Raw genomic sequence first — 20450 nt, forward strand, 5'->3', positions numbered from 1 at the left:
AGTTATACCCCTCTCCCCTGCCGGACTTTCCCCAGGCCAGGGCTGTCGCCCCTGGAACTGGTTCTAACCGGCAGATGCGTAGTGAGCACCGGGGTGCCACTCCGCAGTCACCTTCTCGCAAAAGCCCTACCTACCCAGAATACACAAACCCCGTCTGGGATGGTGCGAACACCGCCCTCGACAGGAAACCCTTTGTCCAAGCTCTCCTCGCTGGAAGGACTCCCAGCAGCAGGAGGTCAGACTCGTGTCTGTGGTGGCAGCACCCATTTTGTGGAGCTGAGGCTTTAGTTAACTTTAACCGGGGTTCACAGTTACGTACATGTCGTGTCCCTCTAGAAGGGTGGAATGCTAACCTCATCGCCAGTATTGGTGAGAGGGCAGCACCCCGATTCGTATGACACCTTACTCGACATGCCTTGATAACGCGACACCGAAGTTACCGATATGGTACGCGTTATCATGGAACAGCCATTGGGTCTTGATTCCGCAAGCCGCAACCGGGCTCGGCTCGGGCCTGAGCCTAGTTCACACGAGCCCACGCACTCTGCCTTCAGGATTGTTAAGGCCTGCCATAGGAGCGACTGATAGGAACTCGGGTGTCCATGGTATGGTTAGATATAGAACTACTATACCTAAAGCAAAGTGTGTGTACACGACTTCGCCCCAGCTGTCACGCAGCCAGTTGTGTCAAATTTAGGAGGCCAGCCAGGGTTGGCATAATACATGCTGCAGCCCCTGGCGGCCCTGGGTACACCCATGCCCTGAGTTACAGAGTCTGATAAGGTGGCCCAGTACCAATTGGTAAATGCACCTAGGGTACATGTCGTAATTTTAGAAAGAGAACAGCCAGGCTGTGGGTCTGATTAGCAGGCCCACAGCCAGAGAAAGTCGTAAACCAGTGAAACAAAAGCGAAAAATCTGCGTGATCATGGGATTGCAGACCCTACTCTCCTACATGAACAACAAGACAACTCTTTGTCTGCTGCAGGTGACGTCTTTCAACATTTTGGTACCTGTTGCTGCTTTGGTAGTCCACTCCATTTCCTTTGAGTTAGGCACAGTCCTTCCCTTGTGGAGCCCTGAGAGTGCAGGCTGTGCAGTCCTTCTGAGTGCAAGCCGTCTGTGGTACAGTACAAAGGTCCAACAGAGAAGTCCTTCTTCTTCTGATATTCTGAGAAGTGTGGCTCACTGATTAGAGGAGGCAGACCCTGAAGCAGAGGTCAGACCCGGGACCAGGGTTCAATTCCCGACGCGGCAGGGTCTTGAGCCCAAATGTCCACGGACTCGATAATTCTCGCTTCGGTGCCCACTCGAATCATGGGTTCACACTCTGCAACTCTGGGCATTAGCTTGCTTAATCTCCACAACGGCCCCCCCGCGGCGGGATGCCTGGCTTTCACCTTGGGGATGCCCAGTATAGGTTATCTCACAGGGAAAAGCCAGGACGGGTTCCCAAGGCTAGCGCCGAGATGCCCCAGGGTGATTCGAGCGCTATATAAGAACATACAACAAAAAAAAAAATATTCTAGGCAGGGATCTGATGAGCTCCTGCAGCCTTCCCATATTTTTTTCCCCATTCTTGACTGGCAAGAGGAGGGGACCTCAGCCAATAGGGGTAAAGTTACCTCCCTCTGAAATTACCCCTTCCTTTTAAAGCGCGCATCATACTTTTGACCCAGAATGCATGGTTTTCCCAAAAATCTTAACTGAGAACCTCTCTCCTTTGAGTGTGTGTCTGTGTATTCCAACCCAGAGGTGTCGCTAACATTGGGCTACACTCCCCTTCCAACCCCTCTCCCAATCTATTTAGGGAGGATCCCATCTGGCTGGCAATCAAGGAAGTGGAGGCTGGCCTGAGTCCTGTGACATTTATTGTCTTGCCTTTTGAAGTCCAGCCTATGAACCCAGCCCCCTTCCTCTCCTTGGCGTCTCCAAGAAGCAGATAACCTTCCAACGAATGGCTTAATTGTTGCAGCCCCAGGCCTCTTAACACCAACTCAGGTTGCAGCTTGGCTCAGACTGAGAAAGGCTGACCACAGGGCTACTACAGGGCTGGTTTAGATAACTTCAGGAAAGTAAGTGTTAAAGCTACTTTCCTGTAATAGTTATAATAAATCCGACCATGGCAAGCTGTTGGATTTATTGTAACCATTATTTTGATACTTTTAATGATATTCCTAGCTAGCTCCAATCGAAAGTTAGATTTTATTAAATTTAATAAAGCTTTTCCATGTTAGGCTATGGGGCTAGCAGCACTATGATAGGGAAAATTAGTTTGGCTGTTTTTCCCTACCAGGGCATATAAAACATCTTTTATGTTGTCGCTGCTTTATATAAAATTGTACCCTACCCTTGGGGCACTTTCGGCAGACCTTACGGGTGATGTATATGTAATAAAACATCGTTTTGGACTTTGGAAGTACTATTAATTCAAAAGTTTAATTTGGACACAATTTTATTTAAAAACCAAGCGTGGAAGAAAGGCCTGGCTTTAAAATGGCACAAGACACCACAACAGTGCACACTCAAGTGCATTTAGTCTAATGGGGTCTCTAAACCTAAATGCCCTATCATATATTAGAAACTTACAGGTAGTTTGTCTTTGCCAATTAAAATTATACCAATTACTCTATACCTTTAGAGGACAGAGCAATGGGCATGGTTAGCAGAGCCCAGGGCACTTTCAGAGTCCGTAACCACCAGCATCAGTCAAGAAATGGGAACGATCAGGGCAAAAAGGATGACCCTCCTACAAAGTCAATCAAACACACACATCTTAAGGTCAGGACGCTGGCACTTAGGTCTGGTCAGCTAACCTTAGTGAACTCTGAATTGAAAAGCCATCAGCATCAATCCAAAACCTTGGGGTGGCCACACAAAAATATGCATTGCCTTACAAATATAATCACTTAAAATCATATATGAATGTTTAACTGATGTCTTCGAAAATTATTTCAAAAAAAGGTATTTTGCACTCAATCTGAATTCTTGAGAGACATAAGCACTTAAGCTTTCATGATGTATGTTTATGGCAATAGTGCTTGAAATATATACAAAGCATTAAAAAAAGACACTTTTTTATTGTAGATTTCAAAGGCAGAACTTGATTGGCTGTATCAAGATTTGGAAAGTGAAGTGAAAAAGTGGCAAGAAGAGAAGAAAGAACACCAGGAAAAATTTAAAGGAATAAAACATAATATTAAAGTGCTGTCGGACAACAATGAATTGTAAGTCGTCATTTTCTTTCAATAGTTTGCATCCAGAGGACATACATTATCTCTGATACTCCTTCCCACAGAATTATGTTCTTAATAATATCTATAGATAAAATACTTGATAAGAAAAGTACTTAATCCTTCAGTAACACCAGATTGAAAATTATCCTATAACTGCAAAGGCCGATTTACAAAATATGATTCAGTGGCTCAATGTAGATGGATCAGCAGGCCCACACCAATTGGTGTATGGTGACTTTCGAATATGTGCCAAAATTTTGGTTTCCCAGAATACTTAGCATACACAGGTATTTTTTGTGTTTTCTTACTGACAGCCCTCCTCCAACCACTTCTTAGGACCTTCCTCTTAGCCTTCACATGCTGAGCACCATCTGTAAGCACCTCCGTGAGAGGAGAAACAATCTCTGTGCCTCCATTTGCCTCCTTTCATCTGAGCCACTTGCACATCAGCTTGATCCTGGACCTGTAGAACTGATGAGTCTGGACCTTTTTGTGGGAGTAATCTATTAGGGAAATTGACCAGAAATTAGACCTTTATAAGATAATAAAAGTGGTAAGAAGATTATATTAAGAGTTTTGGGGGATCTAAAGGTGTTTGTGTTTCTTTGTCGAAAACCCTCTTTTGCTTATCCACTGTGACTTCCCCTTTGAACTCCTTCCTTATACCTTTCTAACCTAGGCCTTCGTCTCCAGTTCCTCTGTAAGAGAACAGATGTGTCTAGGCCTCTATTCCCTGCTTCTACCTTAGCTAACGGATTAGTGGTCGATTATTAAATGCTGATTCCATAAACGCTTGATACTGAAAAAAGCTTGCCTATAAAAAGCAAGTAAAATGCAAGCAAAATTACGCCTTGAGGAAGATGGTTACCTCAAAACATGTCGGCTGTTTAAGATAAAATGTTGCTTTTGCATTGTATTGTATAAATATGCTTAGTGGGACTCCTGAAGCAAGAAACAGTTTTTAAGGAAAAAATACCGAAGTATTGAATTCCCATTACGCTTGGACTTGGTTTGATTTTGTTACTGAAACAGACTTCCTACCGGGTACAAGGGTTACTAACTTAGCTGAAGCCAGTTACTAGCCTGATCATATTCAGGCACCTTTTTGAAATATGTTAATGATAGCATAGGTGCCTTACTGCACTTAAAAATGGGCCTATGAACAATCAAAGTTTATGCAAGCTACTTGCTACCGGAGTCAGACTCTGATGCCTTACTTGAATGTGCTCCACAGGGTTTTCTGGAGATATTCAGCCACAGTTTGATATACAAACTGGTGTGACTTGTATATTATCAAGTCAAGATACTCCATTGTTTTTTCTAGGATACTAACCCCATTTTCCCCACTGCCAATCACCTTTTCATACATTTGGAGATTCTGAAATAGGAGGATGCTGCACATACTCCACTTAGGATTTCTAATCCACCTAAATGTATGAGAGGCTTCATTTTCATTTCTGTCTGGGCAACATATCAGTGTGCTCCTGATGAGCTTTTCATTATGTGGAGTGACTTAGATGGAGGAGGAGATGCTTCTAGACAACCATTGACAGACAATCAACTGTATCTCATGATATAATTGTATCCCATGTAGCAACACAAGTATTAATGTAGTTAGGCAAATCCTATTTATCTGTCCCCTGTGTCACATTACACAAACATTTAAATGTTAGCCTTTGTACTGCGACTGATACAGTACTGTTGTGAGAGCTGTGATATTGTAACACAGTCATACTTAGAAACCTCATGATGTTTACTGGAGGGATCTGGCTTGAGTAATGCAGGTTTTTCTACTGAGCCTTCTGTAGGAGAGTAGGGTCTGCAATCCTATGATCACCCAGATTTTTTGCTTTTGTTTCACTGGTTTACGACTTTCTCTGGCTGTGGGCCTGCCAATCAGACCCACAGCCTGGCTGTTCTCTTTCTAAATTACCACATGTACCCTAGGTGCATCTACCAATTGGTACTGGGCCACCTTATCAGACCCTGTAACTCAGGGCATAGGTGTACCCAGGGCTGCCAGGGGCTGCAGCATGTATTATGCCACCCCTGGCTGGCCTCCTAAATTTGACACAACTGGCTGCATGACAGCTGGGGCAAAGTCGTGTAATCACCCTTTGCTGTAGGTGTAGTATACCTATACCTAACCCTAAAATGGACACACAGATTCCTATCAGTCACTCCTATGGCAGGCCTTGACAATCCTGAAGGCAGAGTGCTTGGAATCGTGTGAGATGGTGCTCTGGCATGAGCTGAGCCTGTCTGCAGCTTGCGGAATCAAGTCCTAATAGCTGTTCCATGATATCGCATACCATATACTCTTAAGTGCATTATAATCCTCGCGGTTAAATGCTATCTTTGGTATTGCTTTATCAAAACATGTCGAGTAAGGTGTCATACGAATTGGAATACTAACCCCTCGCCAATTCTGGCGACGGGGTTAGCATTCCACCCTTCTAGAGGGACACGACATGTATGTAACTGTGAACCCCGGTTAAAGTTAACTGAAGCCTCAGCTCCACAAAATGGATGCTGCCACCACAGACACGAGTCTGACCCCCTGCAGCTGGGAGTCCTTCCAGTGAGGGGAGCCTGGACAAAGGGTTTCCTGTCAGGGGCGGTGCTAGCACCGTCCCAGACATGGTTTTGTGTATCCTGGGTAGGCAGGGCTTTTCAGGAAGGTGACTGCTGAGTGGCACCCCGGTGCTCACTACGCATAGGCCAGTCAGAACCAGTTCCAGGGGCACACCAGCCCCTGGCCTGGGGAAGTCCGGCAGGGGAGAGGGGTGTAACCACCCCCCTCCTGGTCCCACCCATAGGCAGGACCTAGTCACCGGGTCAGCCCCCTTTTTTAGTATAAAGATGGGAGCGGGCCCCCTGTTAAAATTAGATCATCTTTGGAATCAAGATACCACTTTCTTCGAAAGGACTTCACGATTTCTTCTTCAAGATTCTCCCTTGTGGCTAAGGAGTAGTCACCCTGCATCAAGCGGGCACCATCCTAAAGAACACTGCGGTCTGCTGCAAGTCCTTCATCACGAATCCGACGACCCAGCTCGACGAGACCCGGCTTCCCTGGCACCTCTGACCTCTACTCACCTCTACAGCCAAGCTGAGAACCGTGAGTGCGACGAGACCTCAAGGGACCGACGATCGCCAAGACTGCACGACATCTTTACTACAAGCCCACCGTGTCCTCCACTGGTGAGTGCTTTGGGGTCCGAGAAGCCCCGACCCTGCGCAGCTCCAGCACCCAAGATCAGCCTCCCTGCATCTCCACGATCTGCGTGGGGCCCTTCTGCTGTTTGCTGTGCACCGCGTTGTTTGGCTACTAGCCGGCTGGCTTGTGGCCTTCTGAACGACGCCCAACGACTTCACGACTGCTGGTCTGGTTGCTCCAGGCTGGCCCTTGCTTCCTTGTTCAAGAGAGGCACCCCGGACCCTCCTGGTCCACCCCAGACGCCATTTTAGGTCCACCGCGTGGGCTTGAATTTGCCAAGGCTTTGTTGCCCAATCCTGGGTCCAGCGACGCCGACAGCTTCCATCTTCGTGGGACAGCTCGATCCTCCATCCTGGTCGCCGACAACGCCTCCTGGTCCGTGAGATCTTCGAGTCAAGCGTCACCCACTCACCTTGTCGAGGTGGCTACCATCCGGTGCCCTCCTGGTGCCCACTGACTACTGGCTAGTAGTCTCGAACTTGGTCCCCTCTGCTTTCAGGTGTCATCTATCTTCGAGATCCAGGCTTGGATCCAACTGAACTTTCTTCACTGGTCACCGGCCAGCATCTTTTCTTCCGGCTCCTGGTCCGTCTACGAGGATTCCCGACGTCTTTTCAGACCTATGCAGCTGCAGCCCCTGGGCTAGGTAACTTCGGCATTTCGGTGCCCCAGCATAGCCTCACTATCCAAGGGTCAGAATCTACTTTCGTTTTCTCCCTACCAGGTCGGGTTCGCCCGAGAACACTAACTTTCTAATTCCTAGCTACCATAGACTTTTGTCCCGCATCTCGCGTGAGAGTGCACACACTGCACCCGAGTCCCCTAGGCCTCCTAGAAGTAATCTAACGATTCCCTAGTCAAGTCCTAGCGATTCCAAAAGCTATTAGTACTGTACTTACCTGCTAGGAATTTCGCATTCCACTTTCAGAGTATATGGTTTTCCGTGCCCCTCGGGCATTTGTATATACTGTGCTAACTTAAGTATTTTTGTAAGAGTTTTGGTTTGTGCTTAGTACCCTGTCCTCATAAAGAGTACAGGGCTGTTGTGATCTTTAAATAAATAACTGTTTATTTTCATAACACTTGTGTGGTGTCCTTTCACTTGGTATTCAAGGGGTATATGTGTGGTAAACAGCTGGCTTAACACGCCCTCTCGAGTCTTTAGCCTTAGACTGCTCGTATCCACGCTACTAGGATAGCTGGTCTATAAGGTTGACTTACAACCAATCATCAATAAGGGTTGCTGGACTGATACATAGTGTTCACTAGAATAGTGAGCACTGCATATCAGGCCACCTTCTCACATTGGTGAGCAGCGGTTGGGATTTGAGCTTGCTGTTGTTTTACCACACGTATCCTAAGAATATCTTGCTGAAAGATCACATAAGTACTGTTAGGTACATATAACTAAAGCTTAGAATACTCTGAGTTCTACTGAACCAGCTGTTGTAGCTCCTCAAGGCTTAGCACACCTTGGCTACAACTCTAGCAAGGGACCAGTAGGTAACACATAGTGTAGGTAGGTGCATCACTTACACCACACTAGAAGCAGTATGTCGGTCACAGGAGGAAACACTGAGTCTCCCCTTGTGTCAGTTGACCCTCCACAGGTCATCCCTTCAAGATATACTGCGCTTAGCTTCCATGAGTTACGACAAGTATGTACCTCTAGGAAGATTAAGCAGGGGTCTAACCCCACAACTGCTTTTCTGATTGGTCTCTTAGAGACTCATGATGCAAGGAGGGCTGGTAACCCAGACCCTTCTACTTCAGAAGGCAATATGCCCTCCCTACAGGGACCCTTTGATAACCAGGACCATCCACATCAGGAAGCAGATGATGCTGATGATGAGGATGATGACTTGGAATCTAAGGGTGAGGCAGAGCAGGACCAGGTAGAAGTCGTCAGACTAACCAGGACCAACTTAAGCAGACATGAGAGGGACTCTAGGGGAGCCCTGGGGCCACTCTCAGGTCAGCTTAACATTGGGAATGGACGAGTTAGATCTCTGTCAAGAGGCTCTAGCAGATCCATTCATACCAATGGCTCTCAACGTTCCTCTCAGAGGGGAATGACATCTCCCCAGAGGAGAATGTATGTAGCTAAAGAAAAGGCAGCCAATCTGAGGATTGAAAGGGAAGAACTTGCCCTGGCCAAAGAGAGGCTTGCCTTTGCTAGAGAGCAACAATTGAGTGGGACAGTCCCCACTGGTGGCAGCATTGTACCTAGCAATAGGGAAAGGAGTTTTGATACAAAACACCTTGGTAAGATAGTGCCCCCCTTTAAACAAGGGGATGACATCCACAAATGGATTACTGCTTTGGAGAGGGCCTGCACTGTGCAAGGTGTTCCCCCAAGTCAGTGGGCAGCTATCTTGTGGCTCTCCTTTGAGGGTAAAGGAAGAGACAAGCTCCTCACCACAAGGGTGGAGGATGCTAATGATTACCAAGTCTTGAAAAGTGCACTGGTTGATGGGTTTGGCCTAACCACTGAGCAGTACAGGGTGCTGTTCAGGGATACCCAGAAAACTCAGTCTCAAGATTGGGCTGACTTTGTAGATTGTGCCACTAAGGCTTTTGAGGGCTGGTTGCTGGGCAGTAAGGTTACTGATTATAAAGGATTGTACAATTTAATGATGAGAGAACAAATTTTAAACAATTGTCAGAACCAGTTGTTGCATCAGCATCTTGTTGACTCAGATCTGACCTCTCCCCAAGAATTGGGAAAGAAGGCAGACAGATGGGTTAGAACAAGAGTTAAACAGAACCAGGGCCAGAATCAAGGTGGTCAGAAGAAAGCAGACCAGAAGGGTAAAGATTCAAAAGGGGAACAAAATGACCAGAAGTCTTCGACAGGTCCCCAACAACCCAAAGAGGGTGGGGGTCAGGCTCCCCAAAAGAAGAAAGAAGGCCAATCTAAAAGGTGGTGCCAATACTGTAAAAGTAAAACTCACTGGTTTAGTGAGTGCACCAAGAAAGGAGGAGGGCAGACTCCTGCCACTGCAGCCCCTAAGGCACCTGTGCCCCCTAGTACAGCCAGCAGTGGTAGTGCACCTCCCAAGGGTTTAGTAGGGTTAACCCTGGGTTCTGAGGGGAGTGACAACTTAGTTGGCACCCTCACTCAGGCTGTCCTTGTCAGTACAGGGGATATGGATATGTCCCCTGACATAAGTCCCAATACTTTGGGCAAATACAGACAGACACCTTTTATTAATGGAAAAATGGCTCAGGCCTATAGGGACACTTGTGCCAGTGTCACAATGGTGACACCTAGCTTTGTGGACCCTGGACAGATCATGCCAGGTACAGAATTCCTGGTGACCAATGCAAGCAATGTCACTACCAATCATAGTATGGCAATTGTAGCTTTCTCCTGGGGAGGGGTAACTGGCCAAAAGAAGGTTGTAGTTAGTTCAGACCTCCCAGTGGATTGTTTGTTGGGCAATGATTTGGAGTCATCACAATGGTCAGAAGTGGAGCAGAGGACTCATCTGGAAATGTTAGGTTTGCCAGCACATGTGTTTGCTGTGACTAGGTCACAGGCCAGAAAATGCCCCACTGAACAGGTGCTGGATCCTGGAACAATGGACCAGACACCTCCCAAGAAAAAGAGCAGTAGGGTTAAGGCTGTGCCTTCCCCCTTGCCCCAGGTTGTGGATCAAGTCTCAGAGGAGGCTGACCTGCAGGAATTGAGGGAAACTGAGCCTAGAGAGTTTGAACTTGATCAAGTTGAATTCTTGGGTTCAGGGGGACCCTCAAGGGAAGACCTGGGGAAGGACCAGTTAGACTGCCCTTCTCTTGAACCCCTCAGACAGCAGGCTGCTGCTGAGGCTGCTGGGAACGCCACAGGTACCCACAAGGTATACTGGGAAGATGGACTCCTGTACACTGAGTCAAGAGACCCCAAGCCTGGCATGACCAGGAGGCTGGTTGTACCCTTGTCTCAGAGAGGTTTCCTACTTACCTTGGCCCATGAGATTCCCTTAGCAGGTCACTTAGGCCAGACAAAGACTTGGGACAGACTTGTCTCACACTTTCACTGGCCTCACATGAATGAGGATACCAAGGAGTTTTGTCGCTCCTGTGTCACTTGCCAAGCCAGTGGTAAGTCAGGTGGCACAACAAAGGCCCCCCTTATACCAATGCCTGTGGTGGGGGTGCCCTTTGAAAGAGTGGGGATTGACATTGTTGGTCCAATGGAACCCCAGACAGCATCAGGGCACAAGTTTATACTGGTGGTAGTGGATCATGCCACCAGGTATCCTGAAGCTATTCCACTTAGGACCACCACAGCACCTGTGGTGGCAAGGGCCCTAGTTGGAGTGTTCTCCAGAGTGGGCTTCCCTAAGGAGGTTGTCTCTGACAGAGGTGCAAACTTCATGTCAAGCTACTTAACTGCTATGTGGAAGGAGTGTGGTGTCAATTACAAATTCACTACACCCTATCACCCACAATGCAATGGGCTTGTTGAAAGGTTCAACAGGACCCTAAAAGGGATGATTCATGGACTACCTGAAACACTCAGGCGTAGATGGGATGTCCTGATGCCCTGCCTTCTGTTTGCTTACAGAGAGGTCCCACAAAAGGGGGTTGGCTACAGCCCTTTTGAACTTTTGTATGGGCACCCTGTGAGAGGCCCCTTGTGTTTGGTGAAGGAAGGATGGGAGAGACCTCTCAAAAAGCCTGCAACCAACATAATGGACTATGTACTTGGTCTCCGCTCCAGGATGGCTGAGTATATGGAGAAGGCATCAGAAAACCTTAAGGCCAGTCAAGAACTTCAAAAAGCTTGGCATGACCAAAAGGCTGTCCTGACTGTTTATCAGCCTGGACAGAAAGTGTGGGTGTTGGAGCCAGTGGCCCCAGCAGCACTCAAAGACAAATGGTCTGGGCCCCACACAATTCTTGAGCAAAAGGGAGAGGTCACCTACCTGGTGGACCTTGGAACTCCCAGGAGTCCCCACAGGGTACTCCATGTCAACAGGCTCAAAGCATATGTCGACAGGAAGGACATGAGCTTGCTCATGGCCATAGATGAGGGACAGGAGGAAGAGAGTGACCCTCTCCCAGACCTGCTCACTCAGAATCCTGATGATGGGTCAGTAGATGGTGTTGTCTTTTGTGGCAGCCTCTCTGAACATCAGCAGAAAGACTGTAAACAGGTTCTTCAGTCTTTCAGACATATGTTCTCTCTGACACCCAGTCAGACCAATTGGTGTACCCATGAGGTTGACACTGGTGACAGCCTGCCAGTCAAGAGTAAAATCTACAGGCAGCCTGATCATGTTAGAGACTGCATAAAAACTGAAGTGCAGAAGATGTTGGAATTGGGAGTCATTGAACCCTCAGATAGCCCTTGGGCTAGTCCAGTAGTTCTAGTGCCAAAGCCTCACACCCAAGATGGTAAGAGAGAGATGAGGTTTTGCGTAGACTACAGGGGTCTCAATGCAGTCACTAAGACTGATGCCCATCCAATACCAAGGGCAGATGAACTTATAGATAGATTGGCTTCTGCCAACTACTTAAGTACATTTGACTTAACAGCTGGGTATTGGCAAATCAGGTTAGCTGAGGATGCCAAGCCCAAAACAGCATTTTCAACCCCTGGTGGGCATTATCAATTTGTGGTAATGCCCTTTGGTCTGAAAAATGCACCTGCCACCTTCCAAAGGTTGGTGAATCAAGTCCTTACTGGGCTGGATGACTTCTGTGCAGCATATCTAGATGATATTGCTGTCTTTAGCTCCACCTGGGAGGATCACCTGGTCCACCTGAGGAAAGTGTTAGAGGCTCTGCAAGCAGCAGGCCTCACTATCAAGGCCACCAAGTGCCAGATAGGGCAGACACAGGTTGTATACCTGGGCCACCTTGTAGGTGGAGGCCAGGTTCAGCCACTGGAGAGCAAAATACAGTCAATCAGGGACTGGGCTCCTCCAACCACCCAGACTCAGGTTCGAGCTTTCTTGGGCCTGACTGGATACTACAGAAAGTTTGTCAGGAACTATGGTTCCATTGTGACACCATTAAATGAACTGACAAGTAAGAAAATGCCAAAAAAGGTTCAGTGGACAGCAGGCTGTCAAAAAGCATTCGATGACCTAAAGCAGGCCATGTGCACAGCACCTATCCTTAAGAGTCCAGACTACTCCAAACCATTCATTGTCCAAACAGATGCTTCTGAGTTGGGTGTGGGAGCTGTTCTTTCTCAACTGAATTTTGATGGTCAGGATCAGCCCATTGCTTTTATAAGCAGAAGGCTGACCCCCAGAGAGAAGAATTGGTCAGCTATTGAGAGGGAGGCCTTTGCTGTGGTTTGGGCCCTGAAGAAGCTGAGGCCATACTTGTTTGGCACTCACTTCAAGATTCAGACCGACCATAAGCCCCTCTTGTGGCTAAATCAGATGAAGGGTGAAAACCCCAAACTGCTTAGGTGGTCCATTTCCCTACAGGGGATGGACTTTACAGTGGAACATAGACCTGGTACTGATCATGGCAATGCCGATGGGCTCTCCAGATATTTCCACTTAGAACAAGAAGACTCACCTGGTCAAGGTTAGCTTATTGTCCCAAAGTTTGGGGGGGGGTCATGTAGGAGAGTAGGGTCTGCAATCCTATGATCACCCAGATTTTTTGCTTTTGTTTCACTGGTTTACGACTTTCTCTGGCTGTGGGCCTGCCAATCAGACCCACAGCCTGGCTGTTCTCTTTCTAAATTACCACATGTACCCTAGGTGCATCTACCAATTGGTACTGGGCCACCTTATCAGACCCTGTAACTCAGGGCATAGGTGTACCCAGGGCTGCCAGGGGCTGCAGCATGTATTATGCCACCCCTGGCTGGCCTCCTAAATTTGACACAACTGGCTGCATGACAGCTGGGGCAAAGTCGTGTAATCACCCTTTGCTGTAGGTGTAGTATACCTATACCTAACCCTAAAATGGACACACAGATTCCTATCAGTCACTCCTATGGCAGGCCTTGACAATCCTGAAGGCAGAGTGCTTGGAATCGTGTGAGATGGTGCTCTGGCATGAGCTGAGCCTGTCTGCAGCTTGCGGAATCAAGTCCTAATAGCTGTTCCATGATATCGCATACCATATACTCTTAAGTGCATTATAATCCTCGCGGTTAAATGCTATCTTTGGTATTGCTTTATCAAAACATGTCGAGTAAGGTGTCATACGAATTGGAATACTAACCCCTCGCCAATTCTGGCGACGGGGTTAGCATTCCACCCTTCTAGAGGGACACGACATGTATGTAACTGTGAACCCCGGTTAAAGTTAACTGAAGCCTCAGCTCCACAAAATGGATGCTGCCACCACAGACACGAGTCTGACCCCCTGCAGCTGGGAGTCCTTCCAGTGAGGGGAGCCTGGACAAAGGGTTTCCTGTCAGGGGCGGTGCTAGCACCGTCCCAGACATGGTTTTGTGTATCCTGGGTAGGCAGGGCTTTTCAGGAAGGTGACTGCTGAGTGGCACCCCGGTGCTCACTACGCATAGGCCAGTCAGAACCAGTTCCAGGGGCACACCAGCCCCTGGCCTGGGGAAGTCCGGCAGGGGAGAGGGGTGTAACCACCCGCCTCCTGGTCCCACCCATAGGCAGGACCTAGTCACCGGGTCAGCCCCCTTTTTTAGTATAAAGATGGGAGCGGGCCCCCTGTTAAAATTAGATCATCTTTGGAATCAAGATACCACTTTCTTCGAAAGGACTTCACGATTTCTTCTTCAAGATTCTCCCTTGTGGCTAAGGAGTAGTCACCCTGCATCAAGCGGGCACCATCCTAAAGAACACTGCGGTCTGCTGCAAGTCCTTCATCACGAATCCGACGACCCAGCTCGACGAGACCCGGCTTCCCTGGCACCTCTGACCTCTACTCACCTCTACAGCCAAGCTGAGAACCGTGAGTGCGACGAGACCTCAAGGGACCGACGATCGCCAAGACTGCACGACATCTTTACTACAAGCCCACCGTGTCCTCCACTGGTGAGTGCTTTGGGGTCCGAGAAGCCCCGACCCTGCGCAGCTCCAGCACCCAAGATCAGCCTCCCTGCATCTCCACGATCTGCGTGGGGCCCTTCTGCTGTTTGCTGTGCACCGCGTTGTTTGGCTACTAGCCGGCTGGCTTGTGGCCTTCTGAACGACGCCCAACGACTTCACGACTGCTGGTCTGGTTGCTCCAGGCTGGCCCTTGCTTCCTTGTTCAAGAGAGGCACCCCGGACCCTCCTGGTCCACCCCAGACGCCATTTTAGGTCCACCGCGTGGGCTTGAATTTGCCAAGGCTTTGTTGCCCAATCCTGGGTCCAGCGACGCCGACAGCTTCCATCTTCGTGGGACAGCTCGATCCTCCATCCTGGTCGCCGACAACGCCTCCTGGTCCGTGAGATCTTCGAGTCAAGCGTCACCCACTCACCTTGTCGAGGTGGCTACCATCCGGTGCCCTCCTGGTGCCCACTGACTACTGGCTAGTAGTCTCGAACTTGGTCCCCTCTGCTTTCAGGTGTCATCTATCTTCGAGATCCAGGCTTGGATCCAACTGAACTTTCTTCACTGGTCACCGGCCAGCATCTTTTCTTCCGGCTCCTGGTCCGTCTACGAGGATTCCCGACGTCTTTTCAGACCTATGCAGCTGCAGCCCCTGGGCTAGGTAACTTCGGCATTTCGGTGCCCCAGCATAGCCTCACTATCCAAGGGTCAGAATCTACTTTCGTTTTCTCCCTACCAGGTCGGGTTCGCCCGAGAACACTAACTTTCTAATTCCTAGCTACCATAGACTTTTGTCCCGCATCTCGCGTGAGAGTGCACACACTGCACCCGAGTCCCCTAGGCCTCCTAGAAGTAATCTAACGATTCCCTAGTCAAGTCCTAGCGATTCCAAAAGCTATTAGTACTGTACTTACCTGCTAGGAATTTCGCATTCCACTTTCAGAGTATATGGTTTTCCGTGCCCCTCGGGCATTTGTATATACTGTGCTAACTTAAGTATTTTTGTAAGAGTTTTGGTTTGTGCTTAGTACCCTGTCCTCATAAAGAGTACAGGGCTGTTGTGATCTTTAAATAAATAACTGTTTATTTTCATAACACTTGTGTGGTGTCCTTTCACTTGGTATTCAAGGGGTATATGTGTGGTAAACAGCTGGCTTAACACGCCCTCTCGAGTCTTTAGCCTTAGACTGCTCGTATCCACGCTACTAGGATAGCTGGTCTATAAGGTTGACTTACAACCAATCATCAATAAGGGTTGCTGGACTGATACATAGTGTTCACTAGAATAGTGAGCACTGCATATCAGGCCACCTTCTCACACCTTCCCTAGTGTTTGCTTAAACACCTCTTGATAAGTAGTCACCCTATGTGACCCACCTCAAAGATTCTGATCCTTTAAATATTACCTTTTCCACTTCACACTCCCTTTTCATTGCCATCATTCTGTAACCAGCTCACATCATAAAGTCCTGACGTTCCTCCTTTGGTCACTTGCACCTCCTCATCCATGTACAAATTGCCAAATCTTCTGTTTCAAATTGTACTTGATGCGAGACGACTGTTCTACAACCATTGTCCCCTGTAAATCCATCATATTCTCAAATTGCAACATGCCCTGGAAATATTAATCTCTTTTCCGCTGGGGGGACAGGGCAGGACACAACAATAGTGGGGCTCTATGCTTCTGCAGGGGTTAGGTTTCCACACCCACTGAACCTGGTCCCAATCTTGCAGAACCGAAAATTGAGTCAGGAGACATGGGGCTAGTTGTATTGGCTTGCAAAGGTATTCCCCTAATTCCTTTTGACAGCCCCGCTCCCTTTGAGGTAATGCTCTCAGGGGTATACCACAACTCGTTATGAGTCCCTTATTGGAAGGTACATGATTGTGAATCAAACATTGATATCCACACAAAGATGAGATGAGCACCACCAGAAGAGTAGATATTAGGAATTGAGAAAACCCTACCATAATTTCCAGCTGTCACCAATCATAGATTTGGAAATAAAAATGTAAAAAATATTTTGGTGACATTTATACCACAGACCTAATGATGGGGGAGGCTAAGCGATTTAATGAAGGTCTGGGAGCTGCCCTGAGCAGGTTACATGACCATGAGTGGACTTTTACAAAATGCATGGTGCACCCTGGAAGACTTTACATGAGAACAAAAAGAATAATATATAATAGATTTGATACTAAAAGATTACAAATATGCAAAATGTAAAATGCAATATTACTTCTAATAAACTAGACCAAATGTTGGAATTTTCTGACATGAGGTGGTAAAACGGAGAGGAGCGTGGATTGCAAAATGTTTCCATTGTCGTCTCCTGAAGATTTATAGAGGGCAGCATTCTCAGATGCAAGAAGCCATTCCAAAGGGATGGAAAAGGAGGAGAAAGCTTATATATTCAACCCTACTTTTTTGTCTTGCAAACTTCCATGATGAGTTACTTGAGACTGCAGCTGTAAAGGAGCAGCCAATAAGGAGATTATTGAGGGAGCATTTAGATGCTGTATATAGACTATCATTTACAGAATGTGTGAGGGAATGGAGTGTATTACTTGGTGTGGTTGTGGAACCTCATTGTGTAATATGCTACCTACCCCTTTAGGACCAGACAGGTTTTGTTTGTTAAACCTTAGCACAACCTTGGGGAGCCGTGACTCTGAGCAGTCAGACTTACAGAAAGGAACAAGTGTAAAGCATTTAAATGGCAGCAAAACAATTGAGGACAAAAGAAACTCAACACTCGATAAATCTAACACTAATTAAAATAGAGTATACTTTTATGAATTTATGGACATCAAAATGTAAAAGAGCCACTAGAGGGTGGAATGTACAAGAAACTATAAATTAGGAATTTTCACTTATCTGCGGTCAAGCATTGGGAAATTGGACACTTAGAAACATTTTCAAGGGAACCTTTTGCAAATTGTTATGCAGTTACTTTGGGCGACCAACGCTGGCAGGGAGCCAGTCAAGGGGACCTGCAAGGTCCAGCAAAAGTTACCTTTTCAAGCAAAGCAGTTTTCAGTCCAGTTCCAGCGTTAATGACTCCTTGCAATTGACTTCCATGGAGAGGTTGTGATGCAAGGGATACAGGATGCTGAAGATACTCAAAAATGCTGAAGATACTGTGCAGTTGACAGGAGTCTTCCTGGGTCTACTCCTAAAGCCACGGTCCTGGTGAGTCGATCCTGGCCATTGGGGTGAATGTCCCTATCAGTCATTCGGCATCAGCAGAAGTCCATTCACCGCTGGGTTACCAGTTGCCCGACACAGCAGACTCAGTGTGGCCCAGGTATACAACCTGGCTCTGCCCTATCTGGCACTTGGTAGCCTTGATAGTTCGGCCTGCCTTTTGCAGGGCCTCAAACATTTTTTCAGGTGGATCAGGTGATCTTCCCAGGTGGAGCTGAAGACAGCAATATCATCTAGATAAGCTGCACTGTAGTCATCCAGGCCTGAGAGGACTTGGTTCACCAACCTTTGAAATGTGGCAGGTGCATTTTTCAGACCAAAAGGCATTACCACAAATTGGTAATGTCCACCAGGGGTTGAAAATACTGTCTTTGGCTTTGCATCATCAGCTAGTCTGCTCTGACAGTAGCCAGCTGTCAGGTCAAATGTGCTCAGAAATTTGGCAGATGCCAACCTATCTATGAGCTCATCTGCCCTGGGCATTGGATGGGCATCTGTCCTAGTGATAGCATTTTTTTAAATTCTTCTTATTGTTGCATTGAAAGCTTCACAAATGAAAAAATGAGCACATGGGCAGGCGTCAACATTCCGCCTTGTCCGTCAAATACGCAACTTTTCCTTTTTTTTCTTCTTTTTCCCTGGATTCCACAGGTGTAAACAGAACGCGTGGATCTTTAACAGACAACATAACAAGAACTTAAGAAAATAAAGCAATCCCTAAAACAGCAGCCCACATAACCACCTCCTCCCCCCCACCCCCGGGCCCACCCCGCTCCCCCTATTGTATTCCCACCCACCACTCAAACCTGGTCTAAACATTTAAGTCTGAATATGGCCTCCCCGAGTCACTGCCGTTAGGCCTGTCGCACTGGGGGTCTCTCCAAACCTCTCACTCGAGTTCCTTGGAGCTTCACTCCAGCCCATGGTATTGTCTCCACTTCGCCCACACTCTCCGAAACATTTTTGGGCAGCCCCTGGCCTTGTAAGTCCCTCTCTCTGCCGCCATGTACAAGTCCAGCTCCCTCCTCCATTCCTCCAAATCTGGCGGTTCGGGTGCCCCCCAGTATCGTGCAATGTCCCTCTTCGCCACCACCAAAGCAAGTACCAGAAAGATGATCAAGGGGCGAGCCAGGTCAATCGGTTAAGCGTCGCCAACGCCTGCGTGCGTGCTTCATCAGTGACGAGTTCCCTATAGTGTCTTTGCGTGTCTAACAGCTTCCGAAGTAGTGCCTCTTTCTTCCTCTGATGGTATTCTGCTTCTAGGGCTAAGATAGACACCTCTTCACTAGCTATCGTGTCCTGCCGCTTCCGCCTGGCCTCTCCCAGCCTACTTTGTATGCGATCCCTCAGGACCGGCTTCATTGCCTCCCAAAGGGTAATCCCTGATTCAACCGTACCCTCATTTTCGGCCACATACACCCTTATGTCCGCTCTAATGCCCTTCAGTAGTTCTGGCGTTTGGATATCCCAGGCTGCTAGGCGCCAGTCTGCCTTCCTCTCTCCTCTCCCCCGCCCCATCTGTGCCTAGAGCGGGGAGTGATCTGAGATTCCCCGTGCTTTGTATTCTGCTAAGTCCCTCAACGAGACATCCTGCCGGGACACAAAGATATAATCTAGCCTTGAGAATACCCTGTGGGCCCCCGAGTAGAGGGAGTAGGCCTCCTGCGTAGGGTGAAAGCCATCTCCAGACATCGGTGAGGCCTATGATATTCATCCGCCGCGCTAGAGCCGTGTCGGACCCTACTGTATGTGGTGTCCCCGATCTATCCCGTGTTGCACACATAACGTCGTTAAAATCACCCCCCACTATTTGTATCATGTCAGCCGTGTCTATAAGGATAGCGGTGATTGCCTTGAGGGTGCGTGCCTGTAGCTTTGGGGGGGCATATACTGAAAGGATCGTGTACCTACGCCTCTTCCAGACTCCCTGTACTCCCGCGTATGTCCCCTGTGGGTCCAGCCAGGTACGAGTGATAGTGAACGGTGCCGTTTTTTTTATGAGGATCGCTACTCCCCTGGAATCTGTTGTGTATCCTGCATGTGCCAGCACTACATGCCTGCCTCTCGCTATAAACGCGCACTGATTGCCTCTAAGGTGAGTTTCCTGGAGAAGGATGATATCCGGCGCTAGCCTTTTAAGGTAGGCGTTTACCAGGCTTCTCTTAATCTTCGACCCAAGGCCATTCACATTCCATGTTAATACGGTGACTCCTGTGTCACCTATGTGTGGGGTATCTAGTGTATCTGCCATTGTGTGTTACATTTCTCTTCCCATGTAGGTCCCCAGAACTGGGGTGGCTCAAGGTGTGGCATGGCGTATCGCTGCTGTTTCTCAACTGACCCCCCCCTCCCCACTAGAACCCCCTGGTACCCCAACTTGAGTGAGTAAAGAAACCATCCCCCCCCCCTGCAACCCCCTCCCCACCTCCCTCCCCTTCCAGTCGCATCCCAACCTGGGACCAAACTATCCACGGGAGAAGGCCTGTCGCCCTCCCACACATCCCCCCATCACGCACCAAATAACTGTATAAACAACTCAAACAACATTGAAGGGCGTGTCAACTTGCGTGCTCCCGGTGGCCGGGCTGCTATCTCACTGACCCCTGGAGATCCACACTCATGAGTGTAAGTCCTGAGTGTCTGTTGCGGGGCTCTGCCCCGACGAGTCCTGCTCCAACAGCTGTATTTCTGCGACTAATGGGTGGACTGAATCGCCAAGACCGTCGTCCTCATCTCTTCCTGAAACATGTCCCTCCGAATCCTCTTCCTCGTCCCCTTCAGAACAAATGCCATTCCG

The 20450-nt window shown here is 48.2% G+C and overlaps 1 protein-coding gene across 1 annotated transcript in view; it reads left to right on the forward strand.

The window, feature by feature from the left end:
* The window catches only part of LOC147698809 (E3 ubiquitin-protein ligase TTC3-like), a 1497644-nt gene that overhangs the window by 1135715 nt on the left and 341479 nt on the right, over positions 1-20450 (forward strand). The window contains exon 36 of the mRNA XM_086935406.1: positions 3088-3227. Within this exon, the coding sequence (XP_086791532.1) occupies positions 3088-3227 (140 nt within the window). The remainder of the gene's footprint in view (positions 1-3087; positions 3228-20450) is intronic.

The sequence above is a fragment of the Lissotriton vulgaris genome, chromosome 8 (genome assembly GCF_964263255.1).
Source record: "Lissotriton vulgaris chromosome 8, aLisVul1.2, whole genome shotgun sequence".
In the NCBI taxonomy this organism is placed as follows: Eukaryota; Metazoa; Chordata; class Amphibia; order Caudata; family Salamandridae; genus Lissotriton; species Lissotriton vulgaris.